We start from the raw sequence: 27260 nt of genomic DNA on the forward strand, positions 1-27260 counted from the left end.
AGATGCCCCCTATCTGGTCACAAGCTTGCTTTCAAGAACGATCATTCTCCTTTTTCACTCGTTTATTTTTTAATCATCTCATTTTAATCCTTGGTCTTTTCTCTGTTCACATTTTTTTCTTGGTCTTGGTTCCCAAAGACAGGCCAGTCCCACAGGACCAAGGATCAGGCTCCTATCTGGGATCAACGAGGAGGTGAAGGAAATAAAACTTCCCCAAAATTCTATCTCTGTTCTTCCCTCCTTCCCTTCTTGGCTTTCAAAAGCCTAGATGCATCAGTTCAGTCAGTGATGTGCCCCTGGACTTGTGCTGACATGACGTTTCCCTGATGTCCTGGGGTACCCCTGGACTTGTGCTGACATGACGTTTCCCTGATGTCCTGGGGTACCCCTGGACTTGTGCTGACATGACGTTTCGCTGATGTCCTGGGGTACCCCTGGACTTGTGCTGACATGACGTTTCCCTGATGTCCTGGGGTACCCCTGGACTTCTGCTGACATGACGTTTCCCTGATGTCCTGGGGTACCCCTGGACTTGTGCCGACATAGACGTTTCCCTGATGTCCTGGGGTACCCCTGGACTTCTGCTGACATGACGTTTCCTGATGTCCTGGGGTACCCTGGACTTGTGCTGACATGACGTTTCCCTGATGTCCTGGGGTACCCCTGGACTTGTGCTGACATGACGCTTTCCCTGATGTCCTGGGGTACCCCTGGACTTGTGCTGACATGACGTTTCCTGATGTCCTGGGGTACCCTGGACTTGTGCTGACATGACGTTTCCCTGATGTCCTGGGGTACCCCTGGACTTGTGCTGACATGACGTTTCCCTGATGTCCTGGGGTACCCCTGGACTTGTGCTGACATGACGTTTCCCTGATGTCCTGGGGTACCCCTGGACTTGTGCTGACATGACGTTTCCCTGATGTCCTGGGGTACCCCTGGACTTGTGCTGACATGACGTTTCCCTGATGTCCTGGGGTACCCCTGGACTTGTGCTGACATGACGTTTCCCTGATGTCCTGGGGTACCCCTGGACTTGTGCTGACATGACGTTTCCCTGATGTCCTGGGGTACCCCTGGACTTGTGCTGACATGACGTTTCCCTGATGTCCTGGGGTACCCTGGACTTGTGCTGACATGACGTTTCCCTGATGTCCTGGGGTACCCCTGGACTTGTGCTGACATGAGCGTTTCCCTGATGTCCTGGGGTACCCCTGGACTTGTGCTGACATGACGTTTCCCTGATGTCCTGGGGTACCCCTGGACTTGTGCTGACATGACGTTTCCCTGATGTCCTGGGGTACCCCTGGACTTGTGCTGACATGACGTTTCCCTGATGTCCTGGGGTACCCCTGGACTTCTGCTGACATGACGTTTCCCTGATGTCCTGGGGTACCCCTGGACTTCTGCTGACATGACGTTTCCCTGATGTCCTGGGGTACCCCTGGACTTGTGCTGACATGACGTTTCCCTGATGTCCTGGGGTACCCCTGGACTTGTGCTGACATGACGTTTCGCTGATGTCCTGGGGTACCCCTGGACTTGTGCTGACATGACGTTTCGCTGAAATCACCTGAAGACTGCTCTGACAGCTGGAGTGCTGTCTCCATGGATATCCCCAAGAGAGCGGTAGGGTCTATACAGCAGTTATTTGTAGAACCACCTCAGCAACTTACCACTGCACACTCAACAGACAGGACATGACTTTTTAAAAAATGCTTGCCTAAGAAAGAATCAACCATGCCCTGAGGGATGAGGAGGTACAGAACACAAATACAAGATGATCTCACTATAACAATCCAGAGAGCCACCTATAAGCCATCTCATCTGTTTATAGCCCCCAATTCCCTGCCTGAATTTTATTAATCCTTCTGGTCCCTGTGCTGTAAACAGAACACGGGTCTATATCCTTTAGCCCCATCTGCGCACTGCAAGGCTAAGCTGCAGCAATGAGACAGATGGTCAATCTGGCCCAGCCTCATCTTAAAACTGACTTTATATCAGACGTTTTCATTCGCCCAAAAGCAAAGAATAACACTATTAAAATCCATGCAACCGCTCTTTCAGATAAGCTCAGAAACACACAACCCCTGGACTTCAAACAAGCATAATTCAAAAATCAAACGGAATTATTTTCAGCGTTTTTCAGTTTTTTAATACACAGAATCGCTGCTGCACTATCCATATGCCATACACAGATCACTGTAGTTTCTCCAGTGCAGCTAAGCAACGATACCTACTGGTACCCTCCTCATTGTCAATTGCTGAAACTAAGCTCCCATACCAATCTGTACCTTCCCTCATGGTGAATAGCTGAAGCCAAACAGCCATACCAACCTGTACCACTGTCCAAGTGCTGCAGCTAAGAAGGTGCAAACTTGGTCAGTAGTACCTGGATGGTGGACCACCTGGGAAATTTGCTACTCAAAAGAGTTGAGGTGTCAAGCCAACTGTCCTGGCCAGATTTTCATAAACTTGGCTCTCTACATAAATCATCTCTTGCATCTTATTGGCATACACATTCTCTAGCGTTCCCAACCCATGTTGATTTTCCAGGTCATCAAGGCAAAAGAGAATTGAGTTCAGTTGACCTACATGGTAAAATATAAAGTACTTAAAGTTGGGGCCTGTTGGAGGAAAAGCATTTCTCTTACGAATGAAACTGGTCTATAGATTCCTGGTGTGTCGTCCGGTGCAACAAATGCAGACGTAACCCAAGGGACACTAGCCAAATGAACTCACCCGACAGCTGGAAAGACAAAACCAATTTTGCCCTTTCACTGTGGCTTCCCAGACACGGTCTGCCAATGACACAGCCCGAGTCTGGCTGAGCCTGCAATACTGCAGCTACAGGGCCCAGTCTGCCCTCCGGTCCAGGGCTTCTCACAGGACCGCACACTGTTCATATTTTTAAAAATAAATTTAATTTGTTAAAATTGTCATTGGATGTGTTAAGTGTGTGTCATGTGTGCTACATGTTTATGACGAAGTATTCATCAATTCATTTTTTTTCATTCATTCAATAATACATTTATTGATGCGTTTATTCACTGATTTATGTGTTCATTCTGCCTCAGCAGAACGGGCCCCAGGGCGGTGCGGTGTACTGTCTCAGCTTCACACAGAGAACTCCAGCTGACCGTTGGTTTCAGACAGGCAACAGTACCCAAAGCCCATCTCAGTTCTAACTATTATTTCACACAAAGACATTCTTTCTCATTTAACATTAAACATTTATTCCAATTACCATTTCCTTATTTTAGCCAGCAAGTTGAAGCCTTTTATCAATCTGGATAATTAATTTGCTCAACAACAGCCCATGAAAGAGCGTATCATCACTAGCTAGCGGTACGCTTTGTGCTGAACTACAGACAAGGTGGAACACAAAGCTAGCGGGCCAGCCAGCTATTGATGCAGATATTCAAAGAAACTGCAGCAGACATAGGAAAATTTCCCAAGACGATTCCGTACAGAAAACAAGCCCTGTTTATTTAAGCCATTAGACAGGGGGAAGAGTGAAAGGGAGAAAGGAAGAGGATGAGTGAAAGGGAGGGGATGAGTGAAAGGGAAGGGATGAGTTAAATGGAGGGGATGAGTGAAAGGGAAGGGATGAGTTAAAGGGAGGGGATGAGTTAAATGGAGGGGATGAGTGAAAGGGAAGGGATGAGTTAAATGGAGGGGATGAGTGAAAGGGAGGGGATGAGTTAAATGGAGGGGATGAGTGAAAGGGAGGGGATGAGTGAAAGGGAGGGGATGAGTTAAATGGAGGGGATGAGTGAAAGGGAAGGGATGAGTGAAAGGGAGGGGACAGTGCTGAACTGCAGTAGTCGGGGGAGGAACTGTCCAGTGCTGATCTGCAGCTTTGCACAGAGCTGCTGCACACTGAGCAGCTCACTCAGGCCTGATGCTTCCTGTTAGTATGCAGCTGCTGTTGAGGGGGAAGAGCCAGATGACCCAAGCGTCTCCAGAATTAACCCCCTGCCTTCAGAGCTGCGGTTTCACTTGCACAGAAGAGGAAACAAGCCCTGCGATACCGGATGCTAATCCCGTCCCCCTTTTCCCTCTCTCCTGCCGAATCACCTTTTCTCAACCCTCTTCCTCCTCTTCTCTCCCATCCTTTCCTGTCACTTCTGTTCTTCGCTCCTCCTCTTCTCTCTTCTCCTCTCCCCACTGCTCAGATTCCCTTCTCTCCTCTTTTCTTCTCCCCCTCTCCTATTCCCTGTTTTTCTCCAATTCCGCCATCTCCTCTAATCTCCACTCCTCTGCTCCTCTCCTCTATCCTCCACTCTGTTTCGGTGCTCTCTTCTCTTGGCCTGCTTTTCGTTGCCGGCACAGCCAGGATCCCCCCAGGCCTACCATCAGTGTTCTTTGATGTTTACTTTATTGTAGTCCTTTACAAGCCGCTCATTTAAAAGCAGTGAGACACGGTTCCTTGGCCCTGCACACCAGGTCATTTATAAAGCAGATTTATTTCATTCTCTATGTGCCCATGTTCCCTGCCACTCTCCACGGACAGTGGAGCTCGGCCAATGGGAACGAGCGTGGCTGCTGGGTCACGCAGCCCCCATGGTGGGACCAGCACAAAGGCTTCACTTCATCATTCTGAACTAGACTGACTGGAGGTACATCTCTGTGATGAGCAACCACACGCTATTCAAACTCAAAAGGCCAACTGATTTCCCTGGAGATGGAACAGACTGCAATCAAAAACTCCCCCTCGCTCTCCATAAAAAACAAAACTGTCTACAACTTCTTGATCTACAGTTCCTGCAGGTTAAAATCTTTTCACTGATTCACTTTAGATTTTCATTAATTTTCCTCATTTTCTGCCATTGAAGAAAATTAAATACGCAGCAGTATTGCCAAGGCCAAACCTCCTGGTTTCAGCAATCTGAAAGGCTGTCAATCACCTTGTCGCCATGGCTACCACAAAAGGAGAATATGAAATAAAAGCTGCTGGAGAGACTGATTCCCATTCAGGGAAGTCAGGAATCAAAGGAAAGGCGCAGAGGCATGGGGTGGGGTATCCCCCTGGTGAACGCGCTGAGAAACTGGTAGCTGAGGAACGGGAGAGGACAGGAGGAGGAACATCCTGTCAGACGAGGGTTGTTAATTTGGGAATCGGCCAGCCTCCCCCCCATTTTTTCACTGTCCCATCTTCAGTTTCCCTCTTCTGTACAAATTATGTTCTCTACCATGTCATAGGAGTCAAGGTCTTGATGGAAACCAGAGCTACCAGAGCCCAGAGCGGTTCCGCGATGCTCCCCGCCGTGAAACCATGACGACCAAACCCCAACACAGCACCCTCCGCCCCCCACCCCCGATGCTCCATTCACCCCTGCTTCGCTCTGCAGAAACTCCCCACTAAAACCACACTCCATTACCATCAGAGCGCTCCCTCTCCCAAACACCCAACACAATTCATCTGAGTGACGGGATTCTTGTGCCTCGTAATTTACAAGCTTTTTTTGCGAGCATAGCTTCTGCACATCCGAGACGAAGGGTCCCTATGTGAAACCGCTACAGTACAGAATGAAAACTCGGTGCTGCACTTGGAAAGCAAGCAGAGTTTGCTCTGATCTCTCTTCAGTTGCATTTTCAGTGCCGGTAAAGCCTCCAGGATAATGAAGAGGTGCAGTAAGCACAGTCATAGCTGAGCCTGTAAGGTTACTTTACAGACCAACACTTAACAGATACAATATCATATATTCAAGCACAGGAGTTCAGCTAAGGGGCTTGGGCCATTGTGTGTTAGTGTATAGTTTCCAGAAAACACTTTGGCACTGTATAGAGCAGGAAGCCAGGGAAATGCACTGCAAAATGTACACTTCTCTACAGTATCTCTGAAAAAATGACGCCAACAATAAATACACAATACTGTAATCTAATACAGCAAATTAATACTACACCCAACAATTATTTTTGTATTTGACTCCATTTATGGAAAAACTAAATCTAGGCAAAAGCACTAATATAGGCGGTTTGTAAACTTGAGCCAGATGATCAGTCTTGCTAACTGTTAAAGGAAAACATAAATCAGACTTCAATGTGAAACCTGACTCGCACAATCTTCAAATAGCCTTTACAAAGCTCTATGGCGCAATTGTCAAAAAAAAAAAAAAACATTTTACATGAGAAAAAAACATACCAACATCTCCCTGTTTCTTACGATTTTCTTATAGCATATCATTATCCCATCGCATACACTAGCAAGTTCACGGATTTCCTTAAGTACCAGAAGTGAGCATGGCCTAAGCAGTGCCTACATTACCCTCTGCGTGAAGTACATCCAATGGCAAGACAGAGAATGAGGCTTTTCTCTCTTAACTGTTGGGTACATTATATGACTGTTCATATCGCATGACTTTGACCATGCTTATTTAAAAACTCAATAGCATTGGATCATCCACTTTCTGCATGGTATAGTACATGACAAGATGCCACCGACTCTCATAATAATTGTGATTGTCATCTAAATCCATGAAAAGCTTTGTGACAGAAATTCAAATCCAACAGTCTATAGAATAACAAGCGCAAATCCACAATAGCTGTGACTGCACATGCGCATGCATCCATGTGTGCATGCTTCCACATACACAACCTCACACAAACACATGACCTCTTCTATGGATCATGACCAATCTGTGAATCCATTTTTGTGATATGCCACACCCATCGCCACGCCCCCTCTTGGTCAATCGGCCTGACAGTTATTCAGCTGTCCCTTCGGTCATGATCAACCTCCATGCCTAATTTCAGCCTCCTGGGGCGAAAACTGTGGGCGCTATGGGGTGGGACACTTTTGTGGACCAACCGACCAACCGACCGACAGACAGAGCTATAGAGGGCTAAAAAAGGCACTTGTACACCACTGCTCTGATGCAGCAGGTATTTCCAATGTTGTTTTTAAACACAGATCTAGGATAGCCCAGAGAGGTGTGTTTGGATGGTTTTCAGACGTTAGAATACTGCACCGCTCTGTTCTAGCGCAGTTAGTCTTGGATTACAGCTGCAAGGGGATGTTCCGCTGATGGGAATATGGAACATCCATCTCCACACACTGCACACACTTTCAAACCACACGAGCAGGAATCTAAATGAAAAGTTACCCTGATTTGTTTCATCATGAGCTCAGATGTTTCTACCCACTTCATGAGCCAAAATGAACTTTGAAACACACACACACACACACACACACACACACACACAAACACACAGAAATGAAAAATATATATGCTGTAAGGGCTTCTTCTTTCTTCCCTCGAAGGCTGTTACATTCCCCTATAACTGAGAGATGGGTGCAGCAAATAGCAGTGGTGTCTAATTTAAATTGAATTTGGAGTTGTGAGCAGCTGGTAGTGCAGATATGATTGAGGTGGCAGAACAGCAGCTCGCAGGAGCCTCACATCCATTCTGCCATGAAACAGATAGACTCCTCCCCTTAAAAGCCCCGATAGGCTCCTCCCAAAAAATGGCCTGGATAAGCCCCTCCCCCCAAACAGCCCTGATAGGCTCCTCCCCCCAAATGGCCCTGATCGCCTCCTCTCCCCAAATGGCCTAATATGCTGATTTGACATAGCTCAGCACCACCAAGGCTGCCTGATCAAGGTCCTGCTAGCCAATTAATTTTTAATGCATGCACAAACACACACATACATACATACACACACACACACATTAATTCTTTATTTAGGTCCACATTTATAAAATACATCATAAGGGCCCAAATATATTTCAGTTGCTGTCTGATGTCCTTCACTTGAGTAGCAGAAAGCATACCAGTAGGGATAAAGCAAACAAAATGCAGGTTAGACATTTGCATCTCAATTGCATCGACAAATACTTGTACACTCTAAGCATAGATAACTCTGTCAGCACCTCAGCAAGAAAAATATATTCACAGGTTTTCTAAAAAGGGCTTCAAGGTTCACGGAAAATGCTAAAAGCTTGTTAGAAATGATTTTGTACTGTGACTCCATTGGGTTCCATACAATTTAATGAACCAAAAGATGCTGACATGTTTCCCTGTTCAGAACATTCAGACGGAACAGTGAACAGACTATTAAAGCACCTAGCAGGTACACGACAACCAACGGCAGGTGTGTAGCCAATGCCTACACAGACAAGTTAATACAAGGGTCCAAGATTAACACAAGATCAAAGGCACAAGGGTCAACTAGAAAGGTTACCTGTGCATACGTCCTGCTAAAGCATTCCACTAAACGTTCATGACTGACCCTCTATGGAGTGACCACAAAAAAGTTGAATATTTCAAAACGTTTTGAATATTTCAAAAATCTGAATACAAGCAACAATGTCTTTGAACTAGCCGGTCAATTGGTGTAAAACGTTTGAATGTAGTGCAAAAACTGTAGGATTAGTCAGAGCTAGAAAAATTGGGCGGAAAGTGCAGATAATAAGAAATATGAAACATACCGGAAACAAGCCCACTAAAGATGCTCATCCCTCATTCAATGAGCCATTATGATAATTCTATCCACATTCATCTCCAACGTGTACAGATAGTTCTTTAAAAGACAAAAGCACAGCAATTTCTGCTACAAACCCACAGGATCAAGAGTCGACAAAAAAAGAACATATTTTCAATGTTAAACCAAATCATCTCTCAACCACTTGAGGATTACGCATTAAGGTGCTTCCGGTTTGGAATCATCATTCTGAAAGCTCAAATGCAAATGGGAGAGTGACCTCTGCTTTCGTGTCCTGTGGTGCAATTAGGTGGCCTGTTCATGCATGGCTAATGCTTCCTGACACAAGGAGAGAGCAGTCTACAGAGGGCCCCTCCCAGCCTATTCACAGACAGACAGCCCATGACAAGCCAATGCCTCCCGGCCCATCTCTCACCTGAAGCCACAAACACAGGAGCAGCTGCAGTCAGGGACAGCTCAGTAGATCTGGCAGCAACTGATCGCGCCTCCTTCAACAACACAGCGCAATACTGCCCCAATGACAACCCTCCCTTCCCCCCAACAAGACCAGCTCAGCATTCCCAACAAGGAAGAGACTACACATGCCAACACTTCCCTCGGCAGTGCCAGTTATCTCAATCTGTCATTCTATAGACATGACACATATTATAAAAACTGAAGCTATATGTGCTAGGTTCTTTTCTGTAGAGGAGCAAGTGTTTAAATTCATTTTATTATAGCTGGCATGAGGGCCTGAGGAAAATCACGTTTGTAGGAATGCGTGTAGAAAAGAAGCTGATAACTGCTTTACGAGTCCAAAATAATTAAAAAAATTTAAAGCCCAGGGACCTAAACTCACATTTTTTAACTGCTCTCATCTCTGTGATTGGCTTAGCATGATTGGCAGTTTACTGTAACTCTAGCTATTGAGGGGCTGACGAAACCTGACTCTCCCATCAGCAGCTTTAGCTCCACACCCACAGCCCAGAGGCCCCACCCCTCGCAGGGTTCGCATTACTGCAGCAGCCTCTCCTGCAGGTCCGTTACTGCAGCCGCAAGGTCTCAGCTTCAGCTCCACAGAGACACGGCATGTGAAGTACAACAAGGCCTTCGTGGTCTTTACGCTCTGTAGGGGGACAGGGGCGCGGCTGTGCCGTGGGAACAGCCGGAATAGGCAAAGGCTGACATGGGAGACACCAGCAGGGTGTGGGCCTACACAGCAGGATTTAAATATAGCTAGTCAGACTGGACTTCCATTTTGAATTTTAGTCAAGATTCTGAAGAAATGCTTAATGTCGATAATAATTACATTAAATGAAATTCATTAGGCAGACCCTCTTATGAAGAACCACTTGCCATGTAGAAAATATGCACCTGATTTATACGAGTGTAAGAGTTCGTTATTTCTAACAAAAAGAAAAATATTTAGGTGTAGTTGTAGTACTAGTAGTAGCAGTACTAGTAGCAGCAGCATAAGTCGTAGGAGCAGCTGCAGTATTATTAGTGATAGTAGCATAAAAATAAACACATGCATAAATACACATTAAAAAAAACAAAATAAAACAATGAGGCAAAATCTGTTTAATAATTCAGTGTTGAGAACAGTGTTGTTCCTTCATTGATATTTAAGCACTGGTTGGGCACGACAAAGGTTTTGAGTACAAAAGGCAAACAGAATGAATTACAGAGATAAAAGGAATGCAGAAAAACAGAGGGAACGCTCCATCAGTAAGCCAGCACTGTGCCTGATTGCCTATAAATATGAATCCACTTCTATCAACGGCACTATCTGGAGCTTCTTCTATCAAAACACAAATCTGATAAGGCTGCAAGGCAGTCTGGGTCATCATGGACCTGCGCTGTGCTTTGGAGTCGTGCTGTGGAATGGAGGCACACAGCCATTAGACAGAGAGAAGCCTTCCGATTGGCTACCTGCCAGTCTATCAGAGTGCAGACAGGAGCCTCGCTGTAGACCTTCTCCCACTCTGGTCTGCTCTCGTCCGTTCCACAGAGTACATTGTGATGCTTATTTATTTTGTTCCTTTGATTTTTTTAAATCGCTTTCTCTGTCAACACGCTCAAACTTACTGAAAATTATAATTCATGCTTGAGAAACTTGAAGTAACTGAAAAGTTAAATCATGTTGTATATCAAATGCAAAAAAAATTGGCCCATCACATTTTCTCCTGAATCTGCAAGTTGATTGTTGAGTTATAGTACATAAACCTGCTTTCCTTAATTTTAAGAGTTTGTCGTTTCCACAGATCTACACCACAAAACAGACTTGTCTTGATAGCGCAAATGTAAAGAATAGCATGTCCAAATAACTCCCGTTTCAAGTGTCTGCAGCTTGAGTGTACTCGACCAGAAATTAATTTGTTGTCAAGAGAATGATTATCGTCCTGCTGAAGGCATAAACTTCTCAGCACAAAGCTAAATTAAATGGGGTAGGTTTTACTATGATGCATTAGTTCACAGTCATTTTCATAATGCTGCCCTCCATCTCATGCTGACACCCATAAATCTGAAGTAGAGGGCTTTCCGTTCTCCCGAGCGCTTCATTTGGGTTGGTCCAAAGATAATGAATGGGAATAAGAGGGTTGTGATGTTACCTTACATAGTTACTTTATAGTTTACTGACTCAAAACATTGAAAATGCACCTTACTCATTGAAAACAGTAGCACTGCACTTCTGGCTACTTCTGAAAAAATTCCACAGAGATTCAAAAAGTCTAGTCAGAAAGTACCCACCAATCAGGGAGTACACTGGTACATATTAATATTATATACAGAAATATTTACTTCTGAAATGACATGGTGAGCTTCAGCAAGCGCTGTTATTTTAAGTGTGCAAAGCTCCACTTGGATGCACTTGTACTGTTTGTAATCAGTTTACATTCTTCAATCTTCCCCACCATTGCTTCATTGCTTTCTGAAATGATGCCATCTTCTTTCTCAGCAGAATAATCATCATTTTAATAAACTGTGATTACAAAAAGCTACTTATTTATTCCACAGAGGGTAAGGCCACGCTAATTATTCCAGTTGATTTTAGAAACATATGGGAGGGCAGCGAAGTGCAATGCTTTTAACTCACGGCGAACGTTAAGACCACAACGTTGGCGCGGACAAAGCGAGCAGGTGAATTGATTGGTATGCTAAAAACGCACGGCAGTTTGTAAACACAGCGCGCGTGCAAAAATAGACATGTGAAAGGACACGTTCTCTCTTTTTTCTTTTTTTTTTTTTGCGAAGGGAGCGTAAACAGCGGCGCTTGGCGAATGAATGGGGCGGCTAATGGAGCAGCAGCCAGCGCCGGTGAGAGCTCTGTTCCGCGCACGGCGGAGGCAGGAAAGGTCAGCTCAGGCAGAACAATTACCGGTAATCAGATGGCACTTTACCGCGTCCCTCCGCCGCCGCGCTTCCGAGCCGGCCGCTTCTCCCGGTCTTACCGCCGCGCCGTCCCGCCCACTCACAACGCACGCGGAAAAACAACAGCTTCCCTGGCCATCTCTCTCTCTCTCTCTCTCTCTCTCTCTGGTTTAGGGACAAAACAGGGTTTGGCACAGCGGGCCGTGCCTGGGTGGACGTCAATAGCTGTTGTTCTTGGCAAACCCACGTAAACAAATGTAGTGTGGGGTGGGGTGGGGTGGGGTGGGGGGGATTGTGCTAGAAAGGATGAAAAAATGTACACAAAAAAATGGGAAGAGCTAAGTAGATGTTAAGCTCGCGGGCAGCCTGACAGGTTTTCAAACAGTGTAATGATTTAATAAACAGGGTAACGGACCAGCCGGCCCTGTATCGCTTCCAAGAGCGTCTCTCTGGCTGCCTGTCGGAGGATGAAGGCTGACGACGCGTCCCATGAGAGGGGTGACGGAGGCTGGGAGACAGACGCTCGTTTACTCCAGAAGACACCCCATCGACAGGGCCCGACGAACTGATTACAGTATAATACACCTGCATGGGCTTTCACAGGTCAGCTAATCCTCGCTGTTGTATTGCGCCGTCTACAAACGAGCAGTTACGCAGTGCTTCACAGTCCTCCGGGTGACTGCAGCAGCTCTGAGCCCTTAGCGTCTCAACAGGACTCCCAAAGATTGTGCATTTGAATTATAGGGGTCAGAGAGAGTACATTTTGAGACTTCATTTAAATACCACATTTCTTCTCCGGGTTGGATCTGGGGCAATGTCATTTTGAAGCTTGGGAGCCCTGAAATTACAAGATCTGTAGCTGGTTTAAAGCTTTGAAATTTTGGGCACAGCCGAATAGCCCACATCCTGTGACTGAATCCGTCAAGCATGGTGACCAATTAATAAGTCATCCCCTTCCCTTATACATTCACAGGAAGGGAAACATATACATAACTTCTATTATTTCATTTATCTTTTATTATACTGCCCAATTTATCTTTTTGTTCAATATCAATGAAATCTAAATTAGGTGACTGTACTCATAATGGCGGTGCAGTTTTCAGGAACAGGACAAACAGTAAATATGCTGCTGGTGACCAGGCGTAAGAAAGAGTTATGAAGGGCACATCAGTGCCTGATGGAGTGATGGGGATACTGTGCAGTCAGAAGTACCTTCAGTCAGATCCCGCTGCCATTTTTACAAGCAAGAACAGCCCAAGTAATTCACAGTGTCATAGGCGAATTCTCTTTCCAGAGATCTCAATCTGACCAACCATCCATGCCTAAGTCCACACGGCTAATTAAAAATCCATTCCTGTCTGCTGCCATTGATCTCATCTCACCCCCAGGTGATGTGCGAGAACTCAAACATAAATACAGACCATTATTAATGACAGAAAATGGACAGATTGTCACAGGTCATCTGCGTTTCTTTAAATACAAGTAATCCTACTGATGTGTAAATGCACCTAATCATGATCTTTAAACACAGGTTATAATGTTGATCTTTAAATATAGGTGATCCGACTGATGATTATTACCTGTAGCGGCTTTGGGTGAAGTTCTTCTGTGCACAACCATGCAGTATACAGAGCAGTTCTAGGGCACTCATCCACACATTGTTCAATTTCTTGTTGAATAATCAACAAAGTCAGACCATGCACATGTGTACATGTGGTTGTCACTGGCAACCAGTGTGTGGGGGTGAGGGGACGCTGTTATATGGAACATTTTTCTTTCCCCCAAAAAATACACTATGTGCAATTATATGTACCAGCTTGAACTGTGAAAACCTAAATGGATTTTTTAATTGTGGTGTGACAATGCCAAAAATTAAATCAATGGAGAGAGGCAGAGAGAGAAAAAAAACTGAGATGGACAAAAAACCGGTGCATCTTGTGCTTGTTCAAATTATAGAGGGATGCTCACACGGGGGGAAGAAAAGAACACGGGGGGGGGGGGGGGTGGGGTTTCCTCAAGACGAACCACAGGACTGAAAGAGGAAACCACTGCGCTAAGTGAACCACATCCACAACAGAGCACTTAAGAGTATGAAAAACACTTTGGGCATCCACCATTCCATCCCCCAGCCTTTTCCTGTAAAAGAGTGAGAAGCAAAGGGGGGGGGGGGTGGAAATTTGATCGGAACAGGGCCTGGAAAACTGCCGGAAGCAGTGCTGGTGCCACCTGTGAGGGGGCAGTGTCCCAGAAAGTCAAAATATGCAGCTCTTAGGAAATACTGCCTTTAAGACCAGACCTTAAACCAACAGTTCAGACTCTCTCAGTGCCCATCTGAAGATCCCCATAGCGCTGATCAAATTTGTTCAGGCCAAATTCCTGGCCTTTAAAATAGAGAAATGAAATAAATCCTTGCCTTAAGAAACCTTGCCTTGATGCAATGGTGGTGGTCGAGATGAGATAAACACCCTCAAAGAAAGGAACTTTGAGATCCTTCAAAGAGCTCAAAGAAGCTATACAAGTTCAATTTACTATAGTCTCCCCACACATTGACTTAAGTATCCACTAAAGCAGGTTTCCACTTCAGTCTTAGGATTTCATCAGATAGCACACTGTGTACAAATACAAAGCACCATTTGCTTAACCATATATTAACCACTGAATTAAAAAAAATCTACGACGCCTTTATTTCCCTGTTAGTTCTGAGAGTGCAGCATGCAAGAGAATTAGTGGTTTTCTTTGTAACCCAACCCTCCCAGCTCAAATGGGTCTCTTACAGTATATGGCCCAGCTCTCCATAATGAGGAAGGCTTGGTATCAGATTGCGCACTGCAGAAGAAGAGACGCTAGTGCTTTTCTCCATAGCTAATGCAGTGGTATGCACCAGGAGCTATCCCCAAAGGCAGGCCACAGATCCGGACAGGCCAGAGAGGGGATTTCACCCCCCTACTTCCTTCCCATCATTTTAGACAGAAGCCACAGGGTCCTCATGGACGCATTGAATACTTGCATGCGCAAAACATAAAAGATTGCCTAAAATAAACAGTACAAACCACTCAATACAAACCACTGAGCAATTACTCAGTACAACCACTCAGTACAAACCACAGTACCAACCACTGTGCAGCCACACTCAGTACAAACCACTCTGTACAAACCACTGTGCAATCACTCAGTACAAACCACTCTATACAAACTGCTCAGTACAAACCACTCAATAAAAACCACTCAGTACACACCATTCAGGTTAGAAACCATTAGGAGTCCTTCCATTCAGGGACTCCCATGGAACATCTCCCAGAAAGGAAGCCTGATCAGATGGATGGATTCCTTCATTACAATGCGCAGATTAAATTATTTCACAATTATTTTCTTATTATCTCAGTGTGACAGCTTGGTATGCAACAGTGCTCTGTTTCAGGGTCTCTCTGCCTCTCTATGCCTTCCATCGGTAGAGCATGGACCTTTCTGCTGGGTGGCACTGCTTGGGGAATGTTACTGGGTTCCGCATCTTTGGTGGCCGAACGCCCGAACGCCCCCAATACCCCCCCCCCCCCCCCCCCCGGCCCCACCCATCTCCCGCCTGACTCACCGCTGCGCTGGCTGCTGCTTCCTTGGACTGCTCTGTCAGGAAGGTCAGCATCTGCTCCACCTTCCTCTCCTCATCAGTGCTGATGTAATCAGTGTCTGTAAAAGACATAACATACAGGAGTTAAACATGAGAACCACACAGCAGTATTACACAGGAGAACAACATACAGGAGTTAAACATGAGAACCACACAGCAGTATTACACAGGAGAACAACATACAGGAGTTAAACATGAGAACCACACAGCAGTATTACACAGGAGAACAACATACAGGAGTTAAACATGAGAACCACACAGCAGTATTACACAGGAGAACCGCAGAACTCAGAACTAATATGGTCTGATACCCCACAATAAAGTAAGCACATTCCATTCAGAAATATTGACTTATTCATATCTCAACAGATAAGAGATACACTCACACACACAAACACACACCCAGTTCTCTCAGACATGGCCAAGAATGTTACTGAGGACAGATGTGGAAAGTGACACTGAAACTTAAAGGCTTTATACAAAATATCACAGAAACCACAAAAGGATGGCCTTGGATTTCAGAGGGGCTAGTTCCGGAGTCAGACTACTCTATTTATTCTTCGATTTTCCTGTCCAGACAAATTTTTGCGATCTGCCACAAAAACCTCGGGTCAAAGTCAAATTGCTCCTTGCACCAGTCACTGACGCTCATTAAGTATGAGCAGTTCAGACACACGTTCTGACCGCGATTTCGAGCCGTCCCAGATGCCCTGACATTTTCAAGCATGTTTCAAATTGTTGACACACAATATTGTATTGCCAGCTACATACGACAAGTAGAGAAAATGGCGATGCGTAATAGCCAATGAGAGTATGAGACGAAACCATGGGGAGAATGTGGAAACAACATGGCTTCGAAGAGGATGAAGGCTACTTTATTCTGTTCCAATCACAATGTAATAATGGTCATGTCATACACAAAGGGTTGTTAGGAACCTATAACAAAAACAAAAGCACAAATACTCCCTTCCTGGTGATGCACAGGTTGAACACGCACAGGCTAGCTAGCTACATTTTCATTGCATCATTTTATTTGGGCTTTATTTGCCTCCAACTCTCTCTAAGCAGACAATCATTGCTGCCTGCATCAGCCCTGCGTTTTTTGGCACAAATGAGCTCAAGAAAAGAAACAAACACCTTCTGCCGTGTTTTCGTGTGGCAACGGAGTTTCAGGATCCCCGACGCGAAAGATCTGGCAATTTGTATGCGTCTGAGTGCGTGGCGAGAGCACCACTACACAGACAAGACAGATAACAAGAAAGAACATCGTGTAACGTGAGCAGTACAGCAAAAAGTTTCGCAGCCTGTACACGGCATGAGTCGGTACAAACAAACACCACGAGTGCAGGGTGGGAGCAGTACGGTTTCAGGTTCGAGACACGGCTGTGACTGGGAGCCCACACTGGTGTGACACAACAAGTCATCACCTCATCAGGGGTAATGTGGCTGTAACGACAGCCATGATTCCACAGGTTTTCTAAAAGGATTTTCGAAGTTCACAATGAATTACATATTTCAGGGGGTTATTTCATCATAAAATCAATTCTTGTGCATGTAAAAAAAAAAAATGGAACTCGCAGGAACCGCAAAAATCTGTTTTCATTTACCAACATAGCATTATTTTCTCATCACACAGAGTTACAAATCAACTTTAGTAGCTGGTGACTCGTGAAGCACTGACATAAAGCTGTTTGATCATATTCACTGTGTTTTAAAAACAGAAATTTAGAAAGTAATTAGAGATACAAAGTTTTATCATGAGATAAACCGTAAGTCCAACTGGAATTACCGTCCACGTGTAAACCAACGAGATCAAGCAGAGGGGTGATAAGAGACCAGTGCCCTGAGAAGCACATTCACACAATGGCTCTTATGCTCATTTCATCTACTCAATATCCGGACGCCCCTCCAGGCAGTGTTGTTTAACTGCGGAGCGGTGGACCATAAGCAAAGAGCTGCCTCCACCCCATTTGGCTCCACTGTGTTTCGGTGGTCAGATATGTTTGATAATTAATATTTCAGTTCAAGGTCCTAGGAGAAAATCCAGCCTCCAGCTTCGCCCCCTTGCAATTTCACGCCTGTCCAGTTTTAAAGGGACTAAATTGGCCTTGACCGTGTAAACTGTGACCAAGTCCTCGCCACGGAATCCAGAGCCCCGGGCTCGGGTGGTTTGAGGATTGGGCGGTCAGTGGAGACGAGTGGTATGAGAGGACTGATTTTTGGGTAAGGAAAACGGAGCAGCGTGCAGTCGCCCATGCTGCAGCCTCTGGGATGGACGCCCCCTGCAGATCTGGGGATGCTGAAAGGCCAAATGGTGTTCCTCTGGCACCTTGCTGCCATTTATCCACCTGTCAACGGAGAGATCTGGGTTCTCCACTGCATGAGAATTTGGATTTTCTTTTTTATTATTCTTGTACCACTCACCAGAGGCTAACAAGGTTGCGATTTGATACCTCAGCTGGCTTTAGAAATACACAGTAAGGAAATGGGGTTAAGAATGGTTTTATTAATCCAAGACACAGAGAACTGTGTCTTCCCTGCGTTTGTGTTTCTGATTACTTAATTCCCATAATGCCGCATGTCATGAAACATGCCGGTGATTTGTGTATCTCAGCAGGCTTTAGGCGTATACAGTAATGAAATGAGGTTTAAGAATGGCTTGATTAATCCTCGCTAGACAGAACTGGGTCTAGCATTTGAATTAGAATTTTTTTTTTTTATTACTTCCATAACACCGCCTGCCAAGAAACGAGCCAATGATTCCTGAATCTCGATCGATGCTGAGCATGCGGGGGAATGGGTACCCCTCATCAGGGAGAGCTGGGTCCTCTCTGCATTTGAATTTGCATTTGTATTTTCCATTCCATGTTTATTTCCATACTTCAATCTCCACTGCCACTGGAGCCTTTGGAGTATCACAGCTGTTTCCAGTGGGCCACATTTTAATCACTTGAATTCTTAAGCCGTCCTCCTTCTTTATCGGAGGTCTGTGTTGACAGTTAGCAATCGCTCCTTGTGGCAGTCAGGAGGTCAAAACAGTATGGCCTATCGCGATTGTCCGCTACCTGCGATGAAACAGCTTGATGAGCTTGATGCAATATTTTCAAAGCATCAATCAGGGGCACATCCGAAAGGCTACATTGTGCGTGTGACAGGATAATCTTTCCGAAAATGAAAAGAGACACACCAGGGTAAAAGAAAATCTCCTGTTATTTCAGGAGCACTGAAATTAACATCCCTGAGGGGACATACAGTTCTGTTGACTTCATCAATAGAGATTAAAGAAACTCCACTCTGCTTGACAACTCTAAATGTGGATGGCTGCCCCATCTCTTCCAAGTGCTGTGTCTCAGTTTATAAAGCAGTTACGTAAAAATTCAGGTTTGTATATATATATATATATATATATATATATATATACAGTGAGCACCGTAATAGATACGGATACAAAGGATACAATGACAATGAGGTTGAAGTGCAGACTAGAAGTAGTTGTTCAATCATAAGATAAAGTTAAAGGCTTTTATTCTGTTTTTTAATAATTTCTTTTAATGGTTTCTGAGTATTTATCCAGACAGCAGCACTGAGACATGGCTCACACAGTCAAGTTCTCCCCCTCCTCCAAACCCCATATTCACCAGTTTGTCTCAGCTGCTGGAAACCAATCGGAAGTAATATGATTTCAACCTCTCCTCCCCAACCAGATCCGGGTCGCAACCCCAAAGAGACTGATTAGCAGCACCCAGAAAACCCAGAGACCTCTAAGCCTCCTCTGTGCCATTCAAACAGGACCAGACCGGTAACAGCAGGCTCATACACCAACCCCTTATAAAAAGATTACTCTGTTTCCTTATGTAAATCACATCGCACTTGCACGGAGAGGGGAATAAATAACACTCAGAGGTGAAAAGAGAAGTGTTGATCGTAGGGCTGTGTTGGGTGTGCCTGATAATAATGAGGTAAATCTAGGGCAGCACAGCACACAGAGGGCATTCCCCAGCCATTTCCCATTTTCAGGGATTTTTAAGGTGGCAAAAGAGAGAGGGGGAGAGAGAAAGGAAGAGGCAGATACAGAGAGAGGGATAAAGGGGAGAAGAGCGAGATACGGGGATGTGAGACAGGCATGAAGAAGGTGAAAGAGAAAGAGCACTCTCCTCTCTGTACGTTCAGAGTTTTTTCCCCTCCCCTTGGACAGCCCTGATTATTAAGATTCACTCCACCCACTCAAAAGGCCAGCAGGTCAGGGAGACCGATTCAGACATAAGCTACTGAACAAACCCAAGCACATGAAAATAAATAAATAAACTGGTAGAAAACAAGGGCTCCTTTTATTTCCTACCATTGTTCCATGACCTATTTCTTTTTTTTTTTTAAACGGCTGATCTTCCCCAAATCACAAAGCTTAGCCCTCTTTTACCACTCATAATGCCTCACTGGCCTTCCCACCCCAGCCCACATCACACACACACCTTTTCACCGACAGGATGTACCCATCACTGCTTCCTGTGGAGTCTGAGGAGCTGTTTACAGACTGCTGCCATGGATACGAGGAAGCAACAAAGCAGCAAACACACTTCCTTAATTCTCAATAGCTACTTTACTCCAGCTTTCACTACCAATAAAATCTGCAGAAGTTTTTAAATGGGTTCTCTTCTCTAATGATACTTAGACCGACAAGGCGAAGGGGTGAATGTATGCCCTGCCTCTAAAAAAAATATTAAATTAGAAAGAAATCAGACCGTGGCCAAACATGAAATAAATAAACGTGTTTGGACTCATCAAAGCGGGTTGCAATAGCTCTTGGTCTAATCAGGTCAGAGCCACAGTGATCTGCATTCTTCTCGAGCTCTGGGCTACCGTCCAGCCTAATCTAAATTCCATCAGAGAAAGGAACGGGCAACACGGTGGACAACAATTTGAGTTCGCTCCAAGATGGCTTCACTGGAACCGGGGGCCCAATGCGGAGGAGATGGGGGCAGACGCAGTCCCGTTCCGCTCGGCCAATGAAAGCCAGCGTCCGTGCAATTAACGAGCATGCTCTGATTAGCACAGGCGCCCGTCCGGCGTCCGTGGGCTTTTAATGAAGGAGCGCACGCGCTCCGTGGGGGTCCCGCCACCAGAGGGGAACCCGGCTCATTATGTGACCCCGCTTCAGAAATCATGCAAACGAGCCATCCAATTACACCAAACAGACCCGCTTTGTTTCCGGCTTCGGCCCCCGCTAAAAAAAAAAAAAAAACAGCTCGCCGAGATGATTAAAGCTGCGGGGAGCATCCGAAAACCTGTATGTCTGTGTGTCCATGAGAAAGCTGTCCGTAAGACCTGTGAAACCCAATGCTCTGTGAGGCCGAATGAATTAATACTGTATGATCGGGGAGGGGAAGGAAGCGAGTGACCTGCAGTAACACGGCGGAACAAAACAAGGGGACGTTGTGTTACCGCGAGGAAAGCACTGCTGCTGACCCGGGTGTCCATGGAGACTCCTCGGTCCCCATGGGAACAGAGGAGAAGGAAGACTGGCGGCGTGTCGGAGACCGCGGGCAACGCGGCTGAAAAGGTTGCGCTGGACGTCACCGGCACACATCGGGGCGGGCGGACACGGAAGAATGCACTCAGAGCGCAGGGGGCTGATCACCAGAGGACACCCCGTGAAGATGGGGGGGGCTGAGTGCAGGGGCAATTTATTACCGCGAGCCCTGGGCTTTTTCCTGTCTGGCAGAAACATCTCACACACAGACACAGACTGCATCTGAATGTGCATTTGGGTGCTCAACTGTATAAACAATGTAATTATGCACAAGCACAGTAGCGAGAGCCGATCTGATAACGTGTGCTGACCCGGGGGAGAAAACTGTGTACAGCAGGCACAGGCGGCTGGACTGTGCTCACACAGGAGAACTGAACCCAGAGCAGCGGAATGAACAGCACAGTGCACTTTAACACTGCGGTGAGCAGAGATTCTGAATGAACAGCACAGTGCACTTTAACACTGCGGTGAGCAGGGATTCTGAATGAACAGCACAGTGCACTTTAACACTGCGGTGAGCAGGGATTCTGAATGAACAGCACAGTGCACTTTAACACTGCGGTGAGCAGGGATTCTGAATGAACAGCACAGTGCACTTTAACACTGCGGTGAGCAGAGATTCTGAATGAACAGCACAGTGCACTTTAACACTGCGGTGAGCAGGGATTCTGAATGAACAGCACAGTGCACTTTAACACTGGGGTGAGCAGGGATTCTGAATGAACAGCACAGTGCATTTTAACACTGGGGTGAGCAGGGATTCTGAATGAACAGCACAGAGCACTTTAACACTGGGGTGAGCAGAGATTCTGAATGAACAGCACAGTGCACTTTAACACTGCGGTGAGCAGAGATTCTGAATGAACAGCACAGTGCACTTTAACACTGCGGTGAGCAGAGATTCTGAATGAACAGCACAGAGCACTTTAACACGGTGAGCGGGTCTGATGACAGACAGTGCACTTAACACTGCGTGAGCAGATTCTGAATGAACAGCACAGTGCACTTTAACACTGCGGTGAGCAGGGATTCTGAATGAACAGCACAGTGCACTTTAACACTGCGGTGAGCAGAGATTCTGAATGAACAGCACAGTGCACTTTAACACTGCGGTGAGCAGGATTCTGAATGAACAGCACAGTGCACTTTAACACTGGGTGAGCAGGGATTCTGAATGAACAGCACAGTGCACTTTAACACTGCGGTGAGCAGGGATTCTGAATGAACAGCACAGTGCACTTTAACACTGCGGTGAGCAGGGATTCTGAATGAACAGCACAGTGCACTTTAACACTGCGGTGAGCAGGGATTCTGAATGAACAGCACAGTGCACTTTAACACTGCGGTGAGCAGAGATTCTGAATGAACAGCACAGTGCACTTTAACACTGCGGTGAGCAGAGATTCTGAATGAACAGCACAGTGCAATTTAACACTGCAGTGAGCAGGGATTCTGAATGAACAGCACAGTGCACTTTAACACTGTGGTGAGCAGAGATTCTGAATGAACAGCACAGTGCATTTTAACACTGCGGTGAGCAGGGATTCTGAATAAACAGCACAGAGCACTTTAACACTGGGGTGAGCAGGGATTCTGAATGAACAGCACAGTGCACTTTAACACTGTGGTGAGCAGAGATTCTGAATGAACAGCACAGTGCAATTTAACACTGCGGTGAGCAGAGATTCTGAATGAACAGCACAGTGCACTTTAACACTGCGGTGAGCAGGGATTCTGAATGAACAGCACAGTGCAATTTAACACTGCGGTGAGCAGGGATTCTGAATGAACAGCACAGTGCACTTTAACACTGCGGTGAGCAGGGATTCTGAATGAACAGCACAGTGCATTTTAACACTGCGGTGAGCAGGGATTCTGAATGAACAGCACAGTGCACTTTAACGCTGCGGTGAGCAGGGATTCTGAATGAACAGCACAGTGCATTTTAACACTAGGGCGAGAAGCAATTCTGGATGACACAGTAAAACACACACCACTAAAACAAGATGCCCTAAGTTCAATAACATTTTCCCCACTAAAACCCTGGAGAGAAGCCCTAACTTCAATAACATTTTCACAGCAATACGCCAGGTCCCCTGGATCATCATTTAGACAGAAAGAAATCCAGAACACAAGACATTGTCCTATTGATTTTCTCCTTTGTTACAAATTATTTGGAAGCAACCAGTGTTCTTTCTCCTCTTGGAAAAAAACAATGAAAGAGGAGGATCAGATTCTCAGTAATTAATGGTGGCTAATGCAGAATGCCAGAGGAAGAGGTGATCAAGTAAAACTCCCAAAGTCAGAAAGTTTAGGAAAGGAAAGCACAGTGTTTATACATTGCACGGTCTGTGAGTGTGTGTGTGTGCGTGCGTGTGTGCGCGTGTGGGTGCATGTGTGTGTGTGTCTGTGAGTGTGTGAGTGTGTGTGCGTGACACGCATGCGTGTTAGCATGGGTGTATTAATTCTGCTTTTATTAAGCTTTTTATCATCCTCTCTAAGAACCCAAAAGGAACTAAATGAAGCATGCATTACACTTTTTTCAGTCATAAGTTCTGAAATAAAGATGTTAAAACTCACTTAAGATTATGAAACATTATATTATTAATGCAGCATCGCTGGTCCTTTGACTGGTTATAAAATGTATGTACACACATACAGTAGTAATATGTAATTACTCAGTGCTCATTAAAGCGTTATAAACACTTTCATAGTTTGGACACATTAGGATGTTGTACTTAGAATACTATACAGGAAGGCAATAAGCCTTATACGGTATTGCTAAATTATAGGAATAACAACTGAGAGAGAGACATATACTGTAATATATGTTTGCACATACCAGTTCTTAACCTCACCTTCAGTATATCACAGCCACTGCTTCCATTTTCCACAGGTGTTACTGTATCATGTGAAATATCAGGCCACCCATCTAGATGAATAATTTAGTTTTCTAAAATTAGTTTGATTCTGAACTCAAGCCCACAAAAGAAACACACACACACACACTTCTCCAACACCTTTGAGGTGACCCCGGGTAAGAGGGGACGGAGGGTCACTCACAGGCATGTAGGGAGAAGTGTTTTCGGTCAGCAGGGGGCGGAGGGGCGGGTCCAGTGGCTGGAGGCTCGTTCTCTCCCAGGAGGTGCTGGATGGAGTGGAGCTGGAAGCAGGGATCAGACAGCAGGACAGCAGCCGCTCTGGACACCCTAAAACACAGACCATTACAGTTATAGTTACCCCAGGACACCCTAAATCAGAGAGAGAGGTCCTAGAGTTACCCCAGGACACCCTAAATCAGAGGGAAAGTTCTAGAGTTACCCCAGGACACCCTAAATCAGAGAGAGAGGTCCTAGAGTTACCCCAGGACACCCTAAATCAGAGAGAGAGGTCCTAGAGTTACCCCAGGATACCCTAAATCAGAGGGAAAGGTCTAGAGTTACCCCAGGACACCCTAAATCAGAGGGAAAGTTCTAGAGTTACCCCAGGACACCCTAAATCAGAGAGAGGGGTCCTAGAGTTACCCCAGGACACCCTAAATCAGAGAGAGAGGTCCTAGAGTTACTCCAGGACACCCTAAATCAGAGGGAAAGGTCCTAGAGTTACTCCAGGACACCCTAAATCAGAAGGGAAGGTCTAGAGTTACCCCAGGACACCCTAAATCAGAGGGAAATGTCTAGAGTTACCCCAGGACACCCTAAATCAGAGAGAGAGGTCCTAGAGTTACCCCAGGACACCCTAAATCAGAGGGAAAGTTCTAGAGTTACCCCAGGACACCCTAAATCAGAGAGAGAGGTCCTAGAGTTACCCCAGGACACCCTAAATCAGAGAGAGGGGTCCTGGAGTTACCCCAGGACACCCTAAATCAGAGGGAAAGTTCTAGAGTTACCCCAGGACACCCTAAATCAGAGAGAGAGGTCCTAGAGTTACTCCAGGACACCCTAAGTCAGAGGGAAATGTCTAGAGTTACCCCAGGACACCCTAAATCAGAGGGAAATGTCTAGAGTTACCCCAGGACACCCTAAATCAGAGGGAAAGGTCTAGAGTTACCCCAGGACACCCTAAATCAGAGAGAGGGGTCCTGGAGTTACCCCAGGACACCCTAAATCAGAAGGGAAGGTCTAGAGTTACCCCAGGACACCTTAAATCAGAGAGAGGGGTCCTGGAGTTACCCCAGGACACCCTAAATCAGAAGGGAAGGTCTAGAGTTACTCCAGGACACCCTAAATCAGAGGGAAAGGTCATAGAGTTATCCCAGGACACCTTAAATTAGAGGGAGAGCTCCTAGATTTACCCCAGGAAAAAAAATCTTTCAGGAAAGAGTAAAAGGTTCTTGTTACGCACTGCTCTCTCTCAGTCTAAGTGGGTTCTACTGAGTACTACAAAAGCAAATTAGAGGTATTGGTGACCAAATCTAATTATTACGAATTGTTCCTGTAGGTTCATTAACTGGTGCTCTGAGGAAACCCTTGATCCCTAAGCAGACTCAGAGGAGGGAATCTAATTTAAAAGCCAAAGCCAGTCCACTCAGCAGGGGGGTGGGAGGAATACAACTGCGTTCTCTGGGAAACAACTGAACTCTGTTGGAGATAAGATGCATGTGCGTCTTCAACAAAACATCATGCATCAGTGGCAATCACCAGTGCAGAAGCCCTGGATGTGGCGATAATGAGGAGGAAGAAGTGGAGGAGGAGGAGGAGGAGGCAGCCCCTGGTATGACAGGCCTCCAGGACTGATGCACACCAGAGGAGAATAAATACTCGAATGTCATTCCTGATTGCGTTCGTTCCCAAGTGCTGTCGGGCAAGCTTGGCCGTTCCATCCCCCTCCGCCAAAAAATAAATAAATCCACAGCCTGGAGACAGTGTACCGCCTCCACTGGCTGCCATTACACCGCACTCCTCTGAACCTCTCCATATGCTGCAGTGTCTCCTTCACTGTGCTGCTTCACTGTATGCTTCATCGTATCCTTCACTGTGCTCCTTCACTGTATGCTTCACCGTATCCTTCACTGTGCTCCTTCACTGTATGCTTCACCGTATCCTTCACTGTGCTCCTTCACTGTATGCTTCACCGTATCCTTCACTGTGCTGCTTCACTGTATGCTTCACCGTCTCCTTCACTGTATCCTTCACCGTCTCCTTCACTGTGCTGCTTCACTGTATGCTTCACCATATCCTTCACTGTATGCTTCACCGTATCCTTCACTGTGCTCCTTCACCGTATCCTTCACTGTGCTGCTTCACTGTATGCTTCACCGTATCCTTCTCTGTGCTGCTTCACTGTATGCTTCACCGTCTCCTTCTCTGTGCTCCTTCACTGTTTCAGCAATACAGCAGCTGCCAAATTCTTCTGCCAATTTTGAAAACAAACCCCTACTGTTTATTCAATGACACATTAAACACCTCATTATTATTGTTAGTAGTATTACCTATTATTATTATTGGGAGCAATATTAGTAGTATATACTCATAAAGCATGACAGAGTGCTGCTCTAGGATCAGTTTCAGCCCTTTAGCCTTTTAGTGGTTTAAGGTTAGGAATATGAGAAAACGTGATCATCGCTCCAACATCGCTCCAGCTCCAAATGTCTTATTTGTTTCTTGCACAACAACCAAAAAAAAGGAGAAGGATTGGTTCAGTCCCATCACTCAAGTAAAGGCAATGGACTGTTTGTGGTTAGATTGCACTGTGACAGTAAGGCAAAGGCGTCTTGCAGGACTCAGTGATGGCCGTCAGCTCGCCATGCCACAGCACAGCTATGACAGAGGGGCCAAAGGGAGGAAATGGCTCAATGACTTGGGAACAATGGACACGGCCCGCCTGGAGAGAATAACGAACGGGATCACCATCAAAGCCGTCCCGTGACACCACAGTACACATTCATCATCGCCCAAACCCCAAACCGCCCCTGTACCGCACCTGCACAGCGCCCTTCACCCCTCATCGGAGGTGAAACCGCGCGCCGCACATGTCGCGGTCAGCACCTTGGGACGCCGTGTTCCCGCCCACTTGCCCTGTTCACAGCAGCTGCAGAACACTGCAGATGTTGGAGTGAGCTCCAAGCAGGGGGGCGGGTATTCCACACCTCCTGCTAACTCTTAGACAGGCACCAGGAGATCTAATGTCCTCTGTCAGTCCGACCCAAACAAAGCAAACATTCAGCAGCTAGAGATCGGGTTGAGCTGCTAATTAGTTGAGTCGGGTGTGCCAAATTTAGGGATGAAATGAAAACCTACAGGACAGCAGATCTCCTGGAACAGGGTTGGGCAGCCGTGCTCTAAGAGAACACTGGTCCCTTCAGAGA

General features: G+C 46.0%; 1 protein-coding gene across 1 annotated transcript in view; it reads right to left on the reverse strand.

Moving 5' to 3' along the window:
- LOC135237671 (E3 ubiquitin-protein ligase RNF123) overlaps window positions 1-27260 on the reverse strand; it is a 128194-nt gene that overhangs the window by 4721 nt on the left and 96213 nt on the right. The window contains 2 exon segments of the mRNA XM_064305008.1: window positions 15391-15485; window positions 24017-24162. Of these exon segments, the coding sequence (XP_064161078.1) occupies window positions 15391-15485; window positions 24017-24162 (241 nt within the window).

Source organism: Anguilla rostrata, chromosome 13 (assembly GCF_018555375.3).
Source record: "Anguilla rostrata isolate EN2019 chromosome 13, ASM1855537v3, whole genome shotgun sequence".
Taxonomy (NCBI): Eukaryota; Metazoa; Chordata; class Actinopteri; order Anguilliformes; family Anguillidae; genus Anguilla; species Anguilla rostrata.